Source organism: Pundamilia nyererei, unplaced genomic scaffold (genome assembly GCF_000239375.1).
Source record: "Pundamilia nyererei isolate P.nyererei 1_Seehausen unplaced genomic scaffold, PunNye1.0 scaffold00003, whole genome shotgun sequence".
Lineage (NCBI taxonomy): Eukaryota > Metazoa > Chordata > Actinopteri > Cichliformes > Cichlidae > Pundamilia > Pundamilia nyererei.
Window position 1 is genome coordinate 8,363,348 of NW_005187404.1, and position 18,590 is coordinate 8,381,937.

An 18,590-nucleotide genomic window follows, 5' to 3' on the forward strand; every position below is an offset into this window, starting at 1 on the left:
AAAAAACACACATTAAGGTCATTAAGGTGAAAGCAGTGCGTGCAAAGTAAGACAAAAACAAGTGTTGATGATCACTGACAGCAGAAGATAAAAAAGATCACTGAAGCGTACGGCACAGAACTAAAATTGGCCAAATGTGTTCGTATGCCATGACATGCAAAACTTCCGATGCTGCGCCAAGGAGAAGTGAAAGCAACGTTGACCATTACAACCCTAGGTCACAGTAAATGGGCGAAGCTCGTCTAATTATATATGTATAAATGTAGATGCCACTAACCTGCACTAAATCAGCCTTTTTACGCAATGGGAAAGAAACTAATTGATAAAAGCGACAAATATCAACCTCTTTGTATTCGCATACACGCTGAACAAGGGAAGACTAAACAGGGAAAACAGGGAAAGGGAAACAGGGAAAAATGCTAATCGCTGTCCTCGGACCTGTTTATTCTAGAAACTTCTGCCACTTTCATTACGCTTTGATAACAATGGAGTGCGCGCAAAGAGTTTGTTGCAAGATCAGCACACACACAGGCTGAAAGTGAAAGGTGTAACAAAAACTGTTCACCTGACAGGTATGAAAACTACACATGCCACGAAGGGCTTGCACCTAAAACGGTTTCCATCTGGAGAAAACACAAACACCCACCCGCTTCTTACCTTGGTGTCAACAATGGAGCAGGCCATTTGTTTCACATAGGCCAGGTCAGCAGCCTGGGGCATGAGGACAGATTCTCTGGTCAGACCAATCTGGATGATGAAGGACACCCCTGCTGGAGTTTGGGGCATCGTGGGCATTACGGGGATCACGGGCATCACAGCCCCAGCACCACCACCATGCCCTGGAGTCAGCTCCATCACAGGAAAGCCACCCGGTGTGGGCAAAGAGTGTATGGCGATGGGGGTCCCCTGCTGGATCAAAGCTGAGCTTGATGTTAAGGTGCCACCTGGGGGGAAGAAGACCTGAGCCATCGCCGCCCCCGAGGGCATACAAGGGCTAGCATTAGCCATTCAGAGTCCGCTGGCTCTCACAAACACGCAGGTGCAGTCTGAAGTTTTCGGAAAAGCAACACTCATTCAAGCGGAGGGCTACACACGCTGAAACATGGATACACACACGCACACGCACGCACGCTGAGTGGACGGCTCCGCTTTCCTCCGAGTCCCGCGTCAAACCCGCTTCCTTCCAGCAGCTCAAGGAAGAAAATCTTTATCCAGGAAGGAGCACTTCTTTTCTCCAGGCTTCGCTTATTGTTCAGGCATGGCAGGCGTGAGCGGTGTGTGCCTGTGTGTGTGTGTGTGAGAGAGAGAAACACTCACAAAGTAAAGAGTCTGAGAACACGACACCTCCAGCCTTCTCTCCTCCACCCCTCCTTCACTTCTCGCATCCAAAAGGCGCTGCTCTGCAGAGGAGAAAGTCCAAACTTGGTTGTGAAACTCTCCGCCGCGGGCAGAGAGAGAGAGAAAGAAAACAACAACAATGCCCAAACTTTGTTGTGCTCTTCTCCAGGCTCACTTACAAAATGGCCTCCTTTAAACAGGAAACAGTGAGAATGAAGGGGAGCTAGAGACCGCACTCCTTTTTACGAGACCTTGCCCTGTTTCAGTTTCAACCCCTGTTCGGTCTTTTTTGTGAAAAAGAAGAGAGCGAAAAGCGCTGTCTGAGGGTACCTCCCTCTACCCTCCCTCCTGCCTTCGCATCTTACGCTAAACAAGGAGGAAGTGAAATGACGGACACATCTTGAAGCCAATAGGCATTCAGAAAGTCCTGACTCCCAGACCTCCCCCTCCTCCCTTTCCTCGTCTGGCTCCCTTCCTTAGTTTAGGGACATTTGTCTTGTTTGGTCCCTCCTGTAGCCGGAGACAACATAGATACATGGCCCAGGGCGCTGCTTCACGCATAAAACCCCTCCCACCGCTTCCTCGTCCTTCCTTTAAGTTCACAAGCCACCTTCTGTCTCTCCTAAAGTTGCCTTATTTTTCCTCTGTATTTTGTTTTTTTTTGGGGGGGGGAGACACGCCTCTCATAAACTGCAGAAAAAGGACCGCACCTATGGAAGGTTCTTTCCATGCTCCAGGTTTCATGAAAATTGAGAAGTTTAATGGACTGAGAGTGGTGACTTGGGTGGGTTTGGACAATGACACTCTGTATGCAGCAGATTAAAAGGAAAAAAAAACGTTTGGTTAATGAAGTCATCAGCGTGACTGTGACTCCTCACTGGTAATCTAATCATTTAACACAGTAAGAATGCTTGTGAAATTTGTGGTTTCCTAGTTGAAGTTCTAATAAACCGCTCTGATTGGTTAAGCAAAAAAACAGTGTGTGCAGTTTATCTCAGTGCCACTGTCGCGCTTATATCTGTGAAGGCATCTCCCGATGTTCATTTCATACAAATTAAATAAGGCGAGTTAGACTTGAATGAAACAAGATAGAAAACAAAACGCTTGAATTGATTCAATTTGCCACCACAAGGGGGCAGTGTTGGATAAAATCGGATCCTACAGACCCTGTGTGATTTGGATATAAAATGTTTGATTCCCAAGCATTAGTTAAGCTGCAGGTTACATCTTAGGTTATAAATGACATGGGGACATGGGGGGAAATTGATAATCAGGTGTTTGATGATGTTAAAGGATGTTCCTTAAAAGGCAATTGCTCCCCAGTGAATTGCCACCTCCTCTCTGATGAGGGGGAACTGTGATGTTGTTTAAATCCTCTTTTTTTTTCACTTTCTAAAAGGATTATTTTAAACATATGGGACAGGAAGTGTGAACTGCGAGAACAAGTTTTAGAACCACTGAATGAAGGCATGAAACTAAACCACCATGTACCAGAACATGCTATAGCCCACAATGAGTATGCGTTAAATACATATGTGCATGTTTGCATGTTAGCCAAACAATAAATACTTACTATTTATTTTATACACACCATCCACTTCATTACATACATACACACCTGCTCAAATACTTTTAAGCAAATAACCAGCAAAATCACACGACAACAACTCAGTACACTTAGGCTTATGGTTAACATCAAGACAAGTTCAATCTAAGCATCGGATTGGGGAAGAAAAGCGATTTAAGTGACTTTGAAGTGGCATCATTGCTGGGATTTTTCCACACAACCATCTCTATGGTTTACAGATAATGGTCCAAAGAGAAAAAGAGAAAATATCCAGAGAGTGGCAGTTCCCTATGTTAAAAAGCTTTTGCCAGAGGTCAAAGGACAATGGCCAGGCTGCTTCAAGCTGATAGGAAGGCAGTGACACAAATAATCACTTGTTACAACCAGAAGAGCATCTCTGAATGCTAAACGCGATCATAACTTGAAGAAGATGGGCTACAGCAGCAGAGCACCACACTGGGTATCGCTGCTGTCAGCTGACAACTGAGCCTACAACGTGCAGGGGTTCACTAAAACTGGACAAAAGAACATTCAAACAGTAGGGTCAGGATTTCGTGAGAACAATATGAAAGCTTGGGTCCATCCTGCCTTGTGTGGAGGACATTTTCTTGGCACACCTTGGGCCCCTTAGTATCAAATGATTATTCTTTTAAACACCACAGTCTAGCTGAGTATTGTTGCTAGCCACATCATGGATGTGCAGCAACTGTGTTTTGCTATCATGTCAATATGAACCAAAATATCTGAGGAATACTTCCAGCACCTTGTTGAATCTGTGTCATGATGAATTAAGGTCGTTCTGGGGTCCAACCCAGCGCTAGCGAGGTGCATCTAATGAAGTGGTGAGTGTGTATATCCTGTTGTGTGGTTATGTTGGAAAGTCCCAGCAGATCAGTGATCTGTGAAATACTTAATGTTCAAAGTCACTTAAAGCCCTTTTATTCCCCCCTTCTGCTGACACGAGGCCATCTTCACCATGTTTGTATACCTAAATGCTGTAAATTGCTGCCACGTGATTGGCTGCTTAGCTATTTGTGTTACTATGCAGTTGAACATGTAATAATGAACACACTCACTCAGTGAAAATTAGTGCATTTGTAACTGCAAGATTTGACGACTAAAACCTAACTTCTTTTATACACTAGTTTCAAGAATAGTTAAGTCATTATGAGGTTACACTGTATGAACAATGTATGCAGAGTTTGACATCAAAAGACTGTCATGAAATTTACCAGACACGGAGAGTCCATGACAGACGACATCAAGCCATGTTATAGGACATGTGGAGTTTGTATACATAAGGCCTGAAAGTCAGGAAAGTCTCTGATGTAAATCTTCAGACCAATCTTTAACTTTACTGTGTGAAAGCTGGAAAATAAATTCCTAGTAATTCATCACCCTACTTCTATACCGGATCATCATAAGTAAGGATTACAGTGTAAGTGATCACACCTTCATGTATCTTCATGTATTTCCAAGTACGGCATCCTTTAGTAGAAAGAAAGACAGACAGACAAGAAAAAACTCAACTCTCAATTCACTGTACAAAATTTTCATTTTTTTGTCTTTTCTTCCTTAATGACATACAACAGGGGACCCGTAAACAAAAAAAGAAAAGTCATTTGATACAAGCTAAAATGCAGTTCAAAAATATATAATAAAACAAAATTAATAAAAAGCAGGTCTCTTATCCCTTGTAGTTGGAGGAAATTGTTTGAATACAGCTTAATATGATGTACAAAATATCACACAGTGATAAATTGCTAATAAAAAAATAAAAAACACAAAGAAATGAGAGTTCTTTACCTTGGCCTCCGACTGGTAACAGATTTTGTTTTTTTTTAAATCTTCTTTTCGTCTGTTTTTTGTGTTTTTTAATCGTTTCGCTTTTTTACAAGTTTTACATTGCCATTATCAATCACAAGCAAGTTCTATGCCTAGCAAGGAAGAATGATTCACTTATGATACTACAGTATTCTTACATCTTAATAATCATATTCATAACCAAAGGAGAGAGAAAAAAATGAAAGAAAACAAAGAAATGATGGACATTTACAGCACATAATGGCAACTCTAACCATCATTTACAACCTCTGCTTCGAGTTCCTCTTGTTTTCCTCTTATTAATGTGTCACACTGATTTGTCGTCATTCTCAGACAGGGGACATAGTAGCTCAGAGCGAGAAGAAAGTGTCAGTAACGCCCGCTGTCATATAACCGTGAACGGCAACAGTTCCACCTTTGTAGTATTCGCTTCAGATCGAATACATCGTTTCTGCACCCTGTCTATCCTCTTGTAATGTAAAGCATTCACTTTTAGATATAGTGCAACAAGGGGTCAAATAGTTAATACGTGATAATAGGACGTCATGCCCAGCAGCAGTATAATAATGTAGTTGCCCCGTGTTGTTGTCTTTGACAGACTTGTGTCAAAGGAACAGCAGTGTGACATCTTGTCTAATTTCACACAACAGTCTTCCACTCTGTTTGGAGAGAAAAAAAAATCTCTCACTACATATATATATATAAATGAACTATGAATGCTAGTGTCACCAGTGATTAAAAGTGTTTAGTTCCAGCCAACTTTAACTCTTTCCCCTATAAAGACAACATCTGACGACCTCCTCTGTATTCTTAATAAGAAGCTTTGCCGCCTCAGTACATATGGATGCAGGTGTGGTTTGATGACCTTTAGAATAGTTCTGGGTTTTTCCAAGGGTAGCTGAATAGGCAGAGACCACCCTCATAAACTTCTGATGCAAACTCAGTCATTTTGTTCTATAAGCAGGCCGCTCAGTCAGGAAAGCGCTTCAAGGGTTACCTCTAGTAGGCTTTCAAGGGGTAAAGAGTTAAGCTGTCATCTGACCACCAGTGTGACACACAGTGTGTAATCTTGAAGAGCTGACGCCTAACCGAGTGCAGATTTTAGAGGTTTTCTAAAGGTAATGAAAAAATAATCTGGGACGAGGTCAGCTGTGAAGAGGCAACTTAAAGCAAACAAACTGTCCTGTAGTCAACAGCACAAATGCAGGACATCAACAAACATGGGTCTCAAAATAACGATGCTTCCAGCTGAGCCAAAAGTTGACAGTTTACCTCCTAAACTGAGTCAGACGTCTTAAATCAACACTTTTTTTGTATGGCTGAATTTAAAATGGAGTATTTGTTTATTTTTTTAAACCCGTCCAGCATCCCTCTTCAGGAAGAGGACACACGCTTCACTAGATTAGTTCTGCGGCTAATGTGCTCCCTGTGTTCATCATTCAAGAAGAAGAAATCCTCACCTCATCACTCGAGTAAAGGTGATGTCAGGCTTTTGTGAAAGCCCGAATAAATAAAAACAATCACGAGACGCGAGCAGCCTGCAAAAAAACTGGCACCGACTTCAAAGAGACAATCTCTCATCCGAGCTCCTCCACTGTAAAATAATTACCAGCTCGATGCACTGCTCGAGCCGGAGACACTCAAAGCCGACCATATGCACATCCCTCTAATGAAAAACATAACTAGGATGGACTGTCAATTCTGAAATTTGACCACAATTAATGAAATGATCCAACAGCGAAATGTCACACGAATGATGATTTTACTGAACGTACACGTGTGGACCAGTGAGAGAGAAACACTCACAAAACATGTCCCTGATTCTGACTCAAGACTGATGAAGTCTTTCATAGCACCGTGGTTGAACTAGTGCATATACAAACATACACACACACTCACATACACTCCTCTGTACAGTAAAAAGCACCAGGCCAGCCTCGCACCTCTCTAGTCTACAGACTTTAACTATGCTCAGTCATATCCATCCTAAGCTGGTTCATGCGGTGTGAGAGACTCTATACGCACTGTACATCTGTAGAAATAAGTTTGTGAGAGTTATCTAAGTGACATCTAATCTCACGCACACACACACACACGTACGTAGAGGCAGAATCACGGGGACGCTATAGCAATCAGACATACAATGAAACTAGGTTGTTCAATCAACACTATTCAGCTTTCTAGTGCCTCCTCACAGCACACACGACTAACTCAAACATCCTCCAACACCACACACACATCCTCCTCACCGAGTCTTTGGAATGCAACACATTGATTCCCAATGCAGAGGTTAGGTCAGGTGTTTTCCGTCAATGCTGAGAACTGTTATTCCTTTAAGTCAAGCCTACGTATGTGTGTTAGCCACAAGCAATGTTTCAACTGTTAAAAAAACAAAAAACAATTTAAAATCAAGTGTTTCCCCCTCGGCTCTCAGTGAAATGCAAGCATTGTGCAAGCACTTGAAGCGCACAAGCGTACACACATAGTACTTTGTGAAAAGGAAAGGAAAAAAAAGAACAGAATATTGTAGTGTAGAAAAGTGTTACTCCAAATATGATTACTTGAAAACAGAGCAGCCAGAGTTTGAAAGTTATAAAAAAGCATTACAAGATGTGATTAGTATTACAAGAAGTCACTGAGGCATTAGAGAACTGTGAGGAGTTTTCGGAGCGGAGGGGGAGGAAGTTGATGGTTGACGTCCTGTGGCGATGACCCAGCCAGTGGGGTGCAGGACTAATTGTGTGTGTGTATGTATGAGCAGGTGAAATGTATCCACTGTAGTCTTCAGTCTTTTTTGGCCCAGTTATTGATGTAGGACTCTAAAAGTAGAAAGGGAGGGAAAGAAAGCAGCTTTTCAGAACTACTCGAAACACCAATAAAAAAAAGGGGACAACAGAAGCACAATTTGGTATTTAAAGGGATTTTAAAAATCCAACAATATATAAAGGGATGTTTTCTTGTTAGTAAATAACAAGAGGACATTGCCATCTGTTTTTCACTATTTATGGCTCCTCACAAAAAAACTCCTAAAAAACCCGCTCCCTGTTCGCCCCACACTGCTTCTTTCCTGGCACCCTCCATCTCACCAGAACGACGACAGTGATGTCAGACAAAGATTTTGGCAAGTGCATCTGCGCCGGCGCTGGCAATGAAGGGCTGGGAAGAGTGGAAGGCCACGTCATGAATGGCCTCATCATGCTTCTTCCTGTGGGCAGTGATCTCCTGCACGCACGTCCTGTTGTCCAGCATCCATAAGCGCACCGAGCAGTCGTGGCCTGTAGGAGGTGAGGAGTGGGAGGAAGCAAAGACAGCAGTGTTACGAGGGGCAGGGATGACTGCGGAGAACAATGTAAAGGAATCCTTTTACAACCTAGATTTAACACACGCCTCTTCTACAGTGTGATATGTTATATTTTGCGGTTACTACAGATTTTACAGGATTTCTTAAGGTACTTTTTGCTCATAAGCCATAAATAATCTCCTATTTCTTCAAAAGAACTAAACAAAAAACTCATTTAATTCCCCTGTTTAAAATTTGCTATTACTATCAATTAATTTGTGATTTAAAAAGCTACTTGTATACAGATTGCAGGTGATATTAAACAGATGTTTCTCGGTGTACAGAGGAGCATTTTAAAAATTAAGCCTAGGATACTTAGCTAAGTAAGCACACAGTAAAGCCGAGTACTCACTGCCAGAGATGAGGTAAGTGCCTTTAGGGTCTGTAGTAAGACAGGTGACCGCATCCAAGTGCGCAACCATCGAGTGGACAACTTTACCTGCACAAAAATTTTTTATTCAGATGCATGTGAGAAAACACATTTCAGTGATCATCAGTACACCTCCTGCACATACCTGTCTTGTTGTCTAGAAAGCGGATGGTGCGGTTCTCGTGTGCAGTGATGGAGATGGGCTCAGAAGGGTGACTGACGACACGGTTGATCAGTTCACTGCCTGCAAAGGAAGACATCACATTCAGTCTAATAGAAGAATTTAATGATTTTTCACCAAATTATTATTTGTGGCAACAACAACAAAAAAAAAAGTGTTGCACATTATGTTGGAGACTGTGTCCAGAACATACCATCTTTGGTCTGTGTATCTAGCATAGTGACACTCTGCTCTGTGTTGAGGTCATACAGGAGGGTCTCACCGCCATCAAATGACACCACCACCTGGTTGGGATCAGTGGCTACAAATGCCACTGAGGTGGGTGTTCCGTGCTCTAGGAAAAATAAATAAATAAATAAATGAAATACACACACACACACACACACACACACAAAACCAAACAAACAATGGAACGTGATGAGGATGTGGGATCTGAATAGAAAAAGCGCCAAAGCAAACCCACAAAGTCAAGACAAATGTCTACCTCTCTCCTTATTGAAGACAGACATGCAGGGGGATGAGTTCTGAGGATCCCAGATACGAATGGTGCCATCTGCTGAACATGAGGCAAGACGATGGTGAACTGCAGAGTAAGTCAGACCCCACACGCTGTCCTCGTGGCCTGCTAGTACACTGCTTTCAATACCAGGATCTGGATAAAGAATCACATAATTTAAAAAAAAGAAAAACTAAACTTTGTGATTCTGCTATATAATTAGCAGTTAAGAATGACTCACCATAGTTATCATAGGGATCCACATTCAGGTCCGGCATCTTCCAACACCTGATGGATCCATCTAGACCTCCACTGTAGCAGGACTCTCCATCTTCACCCATCGTCAGTGAAAGAACAGCTCCACTAGAGCAAGACCAAAAGAGAAGCAGGTATAAATGACATCACCCTTTCCCCCCAAGAAAACAAAAAACAAAAACCTCGTGTTCATCCCTTTTTTTTTTGTATTCACAGCATTTAATTTGAAAATGATTGCATTAATCATTCATTTTTAGAAAAAAAATTGCAGCATTTTTATTGTTCTCAGGCTGAACTCACCTGTGTGCTCTAAATGTATAGATGGGTTCAACGTCCAAAGCCGCATTCCTGTGGAGAGACACCGTTAAAATGAGATCTGGAGTTTATATTTGTGTGGCAGAGAATAACACGTCTTCATTTAAAAACATCGTCACCAGTAGGGTTCTTACTTTTTAGAGTGCATTGCCTTGTTGAGGTTCCAGAGTTTTAGTGTGCCATCCTCAGAGGCTGTGAGCAGCACTGCTTGGCTCGGGTGAAAGGTCAAAGCACGGATGGCGTCAAAGTGGCTGCGTAGTGTGAATCGGGGGTTCCATGTCTTCTTAAACTCTTCTCTGTTATCCTGCAACTGACGGGACACATGTTTGAAAAGAGGGAACATTCAAATGTTTTCATTGTACGTATCTAGCTTGTATTGCATAGTTTGTATTGATCAGAACAAAATATGCAATTACATCCATGGAAAGATCATTGTCATTGGCAACAGTGAGATCAGCCAGCTCTCCCAGGTTCATGTCACCTCCGCCAACAGCATCCATGATGAAGACATCAGAGGAGAAACCCAGGGCACCACCTGGAGGTTGTAAATGGAAAAGCACAAGAGATATGATTTCATCTTGACAAATGTCAGGGATCTAGAAAAGGATGGTGAGATCACTTTGAAATATCGTGATAAGTCCTAGATAGTTGTAGAACAGTGTCATTTATTCCACTTCCCTACTCCCACACTGTGTACCACAGGAAATATTTATAGTTGCAGGAGAAACCTTGCAAGCATACCCCTACGCAAACATCTAAATTTGAGATTCAGCAACTAAGCTACAACTGCACGGGGTAAGACTAAAAACGCAATGCTCGGCAGAGAATAATTGATGTTTTTATTGGCATATTTTGTAGGGAAGTCTTACCTTCCCCGGAGCGAGCCTGTCCGGATACAGAAGGGGGCGGGGTAGGTTTAGGGGGGAAATCTGACATCATTCCTTGTAACTTGTTCCTGCGGTTTTCTGAACCCAGCAAGAGGAGAGAGACACAATACCGTCATGCGGAGAGGTCGAGGAAGGCCGGGGAGGTCAGCAGTTGGACAGATAAGAGACAAAGGCAGAAAGAAGCTAAAAGGCAAACTTCATTCTTTACGTGTAATGACAACATAAACTTGTACAATTTTATTTACAAAAGCACATCTACAGTGCAAATATGATTCTAAATATGAAATGTGAACACATAAAAAAAAAAGGCAGCATGCGTGGTAACCTCTGAAATGGCCCTGGACCACAGAAAGTACATCTAGAGACAAAGATGACAGCTACACAGCTCTGAGGAGTCACAGACCGACAGCTTGTGAAACAGGACAGAGAGACAGGTGGTTGGGAAAAGAGGTTGGTTTTATTGACAAGAAGAGATGTCAAGACACAATGAGAAGTAAAGGAAAAAAAAGGTGAGCAAGGATAGGGGCAATAAAGACAGATACATTTATGGCAGTGATCCTGGCAGTGCTTGTGCTCATGATGTTGCTAAGGCAACAGCGTACCTAACTCCCGTCCATCCCCTGAGATCCGGGCCTCTCCCGCCCCCTCCCCATCCTCCCCTGAGCCCAGGAAGTCAAACTCATTGAGGGCGTCTTCCGAGTCGTCCTCGTCCTCTTCGTCTTCAGGGTCCATATCTGTGGTCATAGGTTCCGAACCCATCTGAGAACACAGCAGAAAGCAAGGTTGTTGTTTATTTATTCATTTTTTTGTGAAAACATTTCTTGGTCATTCTTTATTCAGCCTGCCGTACCTTCACGCGAGACTTTTTGTTCTTGCGCGGGCCATCGATGCAATCGGTGGCCATGCCTTGGAATTCATCTTCCTCGTCACTGTCGTCTTCGTCATCGTCCTCACAGCCATGCAGGAAGGGGATCTTATCCAGCACTGAACCCCCCACACGTTCCTTAGAGCTTTCTTTGCCCGCATTCCTACAAAGAGATGCACAGCTGAGTATCTTGACTGCATGTTTCACTCAAAGATCAACAGAAGGACTGCTTATTTATATATTTATTGTTTACATTGTTTTACTGTTTTTAAATTATTTCAAAACCCATAGTTGTAACAGCTGTGAGCTACCTGTGAATTATGGGTAGCACAGTAGCCTCTGGACAACACCATCAGAGTATTTCAACGGAAGACCGTTTGATCTGTTGTTTCCTTCTGTTGGTTTTCTCTGTTCAAAGCCTGCTCTTTTGTGCTTGTGTGTTCCCACTGCTTTGCATCTTGTGGTAAACCCTTTTGTGGTGTTTCTAGATTTGAAAACTACCTTCTCCACAGACTTGGCTGGAAATATTTCTGCAATCACCCACTTTAGTTGTTTTCAGTGGGCTATTTTATGCTGCATTCTTTCTTAAGAATGTACCAGTTTGTTAATTTGGTTAGTGCTAAAATCTCTGCTATTTGGTATGGTTTATTTTCAGCTGAATGGTGGCCTCCTTAACTCAAAGTGAAGGTTGAGAGTCCCATGAACAGCTATCAAATGCAAATTTAATACTTAGAATCAACCCCAGACCTTTTAACTCCCTATTTATCATGAATTAAAAATGAAACATGCCACATTTAGCTATAAAATTTACTTCTGAGCCTCTCTGCGCACTTCAGTGACATCTATCTTAATTTTACCTCCAGTGCTCATTAAAAATCCTGACTTGCATGATGAGGAATCCCCTCACTTTTAGACCTCTTCTGTCATGTGTTATTTTGCCAGTTTCGGAGTTTAAACTGTGCTTTTGTTTCACCGTCTTCACATTTCTGCTTGTGCAGAAAGATTCCACACGAATCTTGTTCACTAAGCAGTCTCATGATACAGTGACAGTTATCTCATACACCAACCCATCGCTTAATTAATTTTTAAGACGCAAATGGATTTATAATTTGGATGTTGTCCACTGTTTATAAAAGGATACCATGAACTACTACCATACTGGAAAATAGTCAGACAGGTCAAACGCAGATACACTTAATGTAAGAAGTGTTTGTCGGAAGGTTAAGGGATGGCTTCATATGCACGTCTGCCATGTTAGTGAACTAGTTTGATTATGAAGTGATGTAAAAATTGCACTTGTCTGTAAAGTTTGGCACGAGACTGCAAGTAAATGCTTTCTGTGAAAGACAAATTTTTACAAGTTGCAGCCTTTCACAAGCAGCAGTGAAAAGTTCAGTTTTTAAGGAGTAGCTTTACATCAAGTACATCTATTTAAAAAAAGGGGAAGAAGAAGAAGAAGAAGAAAAGAAAAAGGCTTTTGTGCTGCAAAAAACAAATGTTTACTCTGTCATCAATGTTCACATTGGAGCTCTTCTGTGGTGTAAGATCAAAGAGGGGCGTGTGTTTCCACTGTCTCACCTTTTTATCTGTTCCTCTATTTGTCTGACCAACAAGGACTCTCCACCTGCTCGTGGCTCAGGCTCAGGACAGCTTTCACTGGGTGGGGGCCCGTTAGCTTCAGGGCTGCTCCGCCCAAGAAGGGAGCGCACGCGCTTAGAACGCATGTCCAGAATGGTGTCTGAATAACCCACTTCCTCGAGATATCTACATCCACATACACACATGGTCATATAAATGAATCATTTAAGCCTAGATCAGAATTGTAATGTCTACGATGAAGTTGTGATGGAACACATTAATATGGCACTGAGATAAAAAGGAACGGATGATGATGAAGCCTTACTTGCGTAGTAGCTGACGTCCCTCCTTCCAGGACATCTGATTGGCTGGCTCTGAATCTGACTCAGCCGGCCCATTGGGAACTACAGAAAATAGATTGTTCAATAGTGATGCAACAGCAGGGCATGAGAAGAAAAGAAGAAAAAGAGAGAAGCAGAAACTTCGAACTGCGCTCAACGCTAAACAGGAATCTAAATGTAACAGAAGCAGACAACATAATGGGTCCAAGTTACAGAGCACATAAGGACTTGGTCAAACATACGTTGATCTGCCTCTGTCTCTGGTTTCTTGTCCCCAGGACTCTGGTCATTTCCTGTCTTCAGCTTTTGGTGCTTAGCCCTGTAATGCAACAAAGGAACACTTGAGGGCAACGTTTTGAGCTTCCACAAATACATCTTTCACTAGAAGAATCATTATGCCTGGAGCATGCAAACTCCCAGGACAGACTGAAAGAGTAACAGACATAAGGAGACTAGGACAGAAAGGGGGGGCTTTCCAGGCATTCGTTTTACCTCTCTTGTTTGAGGGCGTACTCCAGCATTTTGATTCGCCTCACCAGGTCCTGTTTCATATTCTCCTGCCCTTTCCTCTCACCCTGAAGAAACGCAACCTGAGCCTGAAACACACATATACACAGCATGGTGAGGAACACGCACACCACATCTGTCCATATAAGCATAAACAAAAGTAAGATAAATTGGGACCTGGAAAAGAATTAGTTACAAAATGCATGCACCCTCTCGGTTTGGGGTGAAAAGTAAATCATTCAACATCAACAAAACATCGCAATGAGAGACTGAACAAAAAGGTTTGATGTGACTAGCTGTGCAAAAAAAAAGAAAAGAAAAAAAGACTTCTGAAAGCCAAGAGCAATAAGTAGAGGGTTGTGGAATAGGGCTCTTATTTTAACTTTCCTAACCGAGGCCTCACTGCGCATCTGCAAAGGAGGAAAAACAAGACATGGAGCAGCCAAATTCAAACACCCTCTTTCAAGACCCATCCTTTGCTGTGTTTCCTCTCTCATTTCCTGTCCATTTCCTTCCTCACTGCTGATAAAATTCTTACCTTGAGGAAAGAAATGTTCTGCCTGTTCTGACTTTTCCCCAGTGAGTTCTGAGAGATAGAAAGGTAATAAGAGACTACAGAGTGATGACACGGCTTCCAAGCACTACACCGAGACAGGGTTTCCCTTGAGTAAGCCATCATAATGCAAGAATTGACAAAAATGTGAAATATTTGCCAGACTTAATGACAAAGATTGCTAATGCAGGTTTCAACCCGGCTGTGCCTGCTCACAGTAAGCAACTTTTGTGCAAAACCCATTTAACATCAGACAACAAATATCCTGCCTGCTTTTAGAAGGAGAAAAAAATGCCCAAGTGAGGAGAAACAATACAAACAAACAACTAACAAACTAACTAACTAAACAGTGATTCCTGTCAGAAGTAGGTTAAAAAGCCCTAACCCTGTCTCTACTCCCAGGATGGTGACTGCAAGCACAACAGGCATTTTCTCTCTCTGTGCCAAGTGGTGCTGAAGCATTAATACAGCTTGTTTTACAGCCCATTTCTCCTCTGCATGCCCCTGTCTGTGTCCACGAGTCTGCTCCCACACACATACGCAATTCTATAAAACTAGAACAATCTAAAAACGCCGTCTCACGGGGCAGACACTTTGTCTGCTCGGAAGGGTAGTCAATCTCTGAGAAAAAGCGCACATATATACCCAGACACACACACACACACACACACACATACACACACAGTCATGTAACCAGCTAGGAGGGCTAGTGGAACACAGGATAATCTGCCAAGCAAACCTTCCTACTGCTGCTACTGCTGCTGAGTAATCCTGATTAATGCAACGTGAATTTATATGCTTATCTGAGAGTTTTGGAGAGAACTCTCAAAGCTAGTACATTAACACTGTAGACATGGGCTAATAGGGGCATGAAAAACAGAGATTTTGTGGGGTTATTCTTGGCCTAAACTAAGAGGAGCAGGTCAGTACATGTACATTATCTAAAGTCTTTTCACAAGTAGAATAACTAATGAATTAACTGAAATAACATCTAAGCCATTAACTGAGATGAAATGAAAACCAGTTTAGCTTAGCCATCCATAAGACACAGTCTCACTCATTTGCTCTATTTCTGTGGCTGGCATTCCCACACATGCGTGCAGTAATTGTGCAGTTGGGTTCTGTAATAGACCATGCAGAAGATGTATTTTGCACATTACATGCAAGCAAAAACACTTGTTTTAGAGCGACATAATCAGATGTAAATGTGCATAAACTTACTAAACTACCACATAGGCAAAGCTGGGCGATGTCATGGTGTGGGCACAGCATGTACACTGTATACTGTATACTATAAATGGCTGAGCACAGATGGAATGCAGTCCGAGCTTGGGAAAAAACCTACTTCAAATCTAAATGCTATAATTGTTTTACATCAGCAGTTCTGTGTACTATGATTTAAGTAGAGGTCAGTATTTGAGGAATTTTCAGGGAGGTTTTGTGTATGTAAACAAGTTGTTCAGACAGATTTTTTAGTGTACTGACAGCCTTGACACAAGTCCTGCTTAAAAGCTTACTAAAAGACTGTGACTAAAAGTTATGTAGATAACACCAGATGCAGAAAGGTGCTTTTTGTGAACTTAATTATAAGCCAGACTTGTACTTCAGTGAACAAAAGTGCTTAAATCAGCAGCAGCCTCCTGTAGACAGACACAGTAACAGTAAATCTCTTCTTGAATAATGACTTAACTCTTTTAATGGCGTAAATTTGATCAGTTGTGTAAAAGAATAAGGCATTAAATCAATGTGTTTACTTCACCCTCGTGGGGCAAAGACACACGTTTCTACTCTTACTCACACACAGACAAGCTACAGCTTGCCTTTGGACACGGATAACCATCACACCCCTGTGTACCAGTCTCGCCCTGTGCTCCTAGAAGGACAGGTTCATGCCTCAAAGCCTTGACACTGTCTTGTTGGCGAAGTTGGAGACAAGGCTGCATTTGTGCACACACACCCCAAGTACAATGCAAGAGCAACCTTTCTCTGATACATAAAGGTAACCAAAACACAGGTTCAAAGGGTTTATTGTTATATGGAAGTGTTTATGCAGGACTTACCAACAGCTCTTCCTTTCTACGGTTTCACTTTTAAAATAGAACAAATGCTGCTTTCTATGTCTGACTTTGTGAGTAAAATAGGGTCCTAAAACTAAAAATTTCTACACGGACAAGAAAAAAAAAAAGCTGTACCATGGAACTGCTACAGCAGACTGTGTAATTACACAAGGGGATGTAATAACCGCACTGTTTTTCACTTTCATTTGTCTCTGTCATTCTGCCCTTTGCCTGCTTCAAATTCTTGTTTTCACTCATGTGAAGGATCAAGGCCAGGAGCTTTAAGACAAGGCCGTCCATTCATCCACTAGTCAAGGTGCTCTTATTGCAAGACTGTCACTTAACGTCAGAACAGAAGCTGTTGAGACAATCACAACAGATGTGGAGCAGCAGATAGAAACCTATCACTGCTTTTAATATCAAAAGCAAAAGAACTATCTGCTTCCATCTGATAAACAGGTCAAAGAGTAATAAAACCACTAGGGTGTCATTTATCATAGCCCAGCTAACAATGACACTGTGGTTACTTTCTTCATAATATGTTGGTAAACTAACAAAGGCTAAAGTACAAAGGGCCTACGGGGCAAGCAAACCTGTCGCGCCATCTGATCTAGCCTTCCTGTGGGTGGGTTTTCCTTCATGAGGCCCGCTGCCGCTGACCTTTCCACAGTTTGCTGTTGCATGGAGCGCATCCACATTTAGCCTATTCTGTCAGTCCTTCTCTACTAGCTGCAGAATAGGGTCAAGGGCAGCTTTCCTCCTCCACTGGCTATTCTCCATCTTTTTATCCCTTCGCACCCCGTGAGAGAATCCATGAGCAAACAAGTAGAGCAAAGAAAACTTTTCTGGGACAGTGTGCTTGGAGTGTGCTAGTGACACTGTGTGTGCAGTCCAAGAGTGGTAGCTAGATAGATAGATAATGACATCCCAATTAGTGGGATTTTATGACTAAGGTTACAACATGCTTGACTGACAAACAGTATATAATTTTTTTTTTTAAGAGAAAGGGAATGGAAAATTTTAAATAAGGAAAATAAAGGATGAACGCTGCATGTTGAAGACTGCAATTGCAAGAGCAGTGCTGTGAAACAACACAATACACATGGACATCATATGTGTGTCACGGCTGAGTACACAGAGCTATTAATTAGAGATACGTACCCAGGGACTGCAAGACTCACACCAAACAGGACGTGATGTAATTTGGGTCACCAGTAATCTATTCTACATGTCTACTAACATCCTTAATAAAATGAAATGGCTGAAAATGAGAACACTTTAAAGAGGAACAGGTTGAGGTCATCCCTTTTCCCTGTAGAATAAATGACTATCTGAGGAATACCCTGTAGATTTAATTAGGATTCTTCTCATGCAAAAACAATGCCTAGTTAGAAACAAGACTGCTACTGTGTGTGTTTTCACAGAGCAGATTCTTAAGTAATTGAATTATAGACAGGCAAAAGCCACAGCCACCTGTCAGTGAAGACACAGCGCCACAGGTGGCTTTACACACCAACACATTAGCGGCGCACGTGTCGTGATCTCGCAGAGACATGCTAAGACACACATGAAGAGATCTCCTCTGTTGCACACAAAGTCACACAGATCTCAAATGATTGTGAGTTAATTTTGCATGTGACTCAGTAAAGCCTTTGAAATTAAAGTGTGGAAAATACCATGTGCAGACAACATGTGAGCAAACTACACTATGGAAACATTTACAGCATGTTAACTGTGTAGGTTATGACCAGGGGGCACACTAACTGGCTCAGTGAGAGGAGAGCTGCAAGCATGTTGGCAACAAAAGCCAGAGGCCTTTGGCCCGTGGGTGTTAAACTGTAAGCTAGGTCAGTTTTTCAGCGTGGCACTCCAGTTATCTTCTCTTTCTCTCAGCACAAGCGTGGTGCTAATTGTACCCGTGAAGCCAGACCATGTGCAGCCAATGTGCACATACAAAGTTCCATAACAAGCACTTAATGGCATGTCGGACACAGCAATTGGCTGTTTCTGCTTTCTATTCCCTGCTCTTCCCTCGTTTTTATAAAAGCAGCAAGCACTGCCCATTTGTTATTGTTCATTCATATTTTATCAAGCCACTATTTATAACTATGTATGT

General features: G+C 42.2%; 2 protein-coding genes across 5 annotated transcripts in view; both read right to left on the reverse strand.

The window, feature by feature from the left end:
- prkd2 (protein kinase D2) overlaps nt 1-1,711 on the reverse strand; it is a 32,623-nt gene extending 30,912 nt beyond the window's left edge. For 2 of the 3 annotated variants that reach the window (XM_005720873.2, XM_005720871.1), the window contains exon 1: nt 658-1,711. In XM_005720873.2, coding sequence (XP_005720930.1) covers nt 658-1,008 — 351 coding nt within the window. In that variant the 5' untranslated portion in view covers nt 1,009-1,711. The remainder of the gene's footprint in view (nt 1-657) is intronic. The other variant, XM_005720872.1, reaches the window with a different exon arrangement.
- Nucleotides 1,712-6,083: 4,372 nt separating this feature from the next.
- Nucleotides 6,084-18,590, reverse strand: part of strn4 (striatin, calmodulin binding protein 4) — a 14,754-nt gene continuing 2,247 nt past the window's right edge. Inside the window, exons 2-18 of one of the 2 annotated variants that reach the window (XM_005720875.1) lie at nt 13,850-13,953; nt 13,600-13,676; nt 13,342-13,420; nt 13,017-13,202; nt 11,424-11,601; nt 11,176-11,332; nt 10,556-10,651; nt 10,103-10,221; nt 9,821-9,990; nt 9,672-9,719; nt 9,358-9,479; nt 9,105-9,272; nt 8,814-8,954; nt 8,585-8,683; nt 8,422-8,508; nt 7,816-8,004; nt 6,084-7,548 (exon numbers count right to left, since the gene is read on the reverse strand). In XM_005720875.1, the coding sequence (XP_005720932.1) occupies nt 7,835-8,004; nt 8,422-8,508; nt 8,585-8,683; nt 8,814-8,954; nt 9,105-9,272; nt 9,358-9,479; nt 9,672-9,719; nt 9,821-9,990; nt 10,103-10,221; nt 10,556-10,651; nt 11,176-11,332; nt 11,424-11,601; nt 13,017-13,202; nt 13,342-13,420; nt 13,600-13,676; nt 13,850-13,953 (2,001 nt within the window). In that variant the 3' untranslated portion in view covers nt 6,084-7,548; nt 7,816-7,834. Of the gene's footprint in view, nt 7,549-7,815; nt 8,005-8,421; nt 8,509-8,584; nt 8,684-8,813; nt 8,955-9,104; nt 9,273-9,357; nt 9,480-9,671; nt 9,720-9,820; nt 9,997-10,102; nt 10,222-10,555; nt 10,652-11,175; nt 11,333-11,423; nt 11,602-13,016; nt 13,203-13,341; nt 13,421-13,599; nt 13,677-13,849; nt 13,954-18,590 lie in introns of both variants that reach the window. The other variant, XM_005720874.1, reaches the window with a different exon arrangement.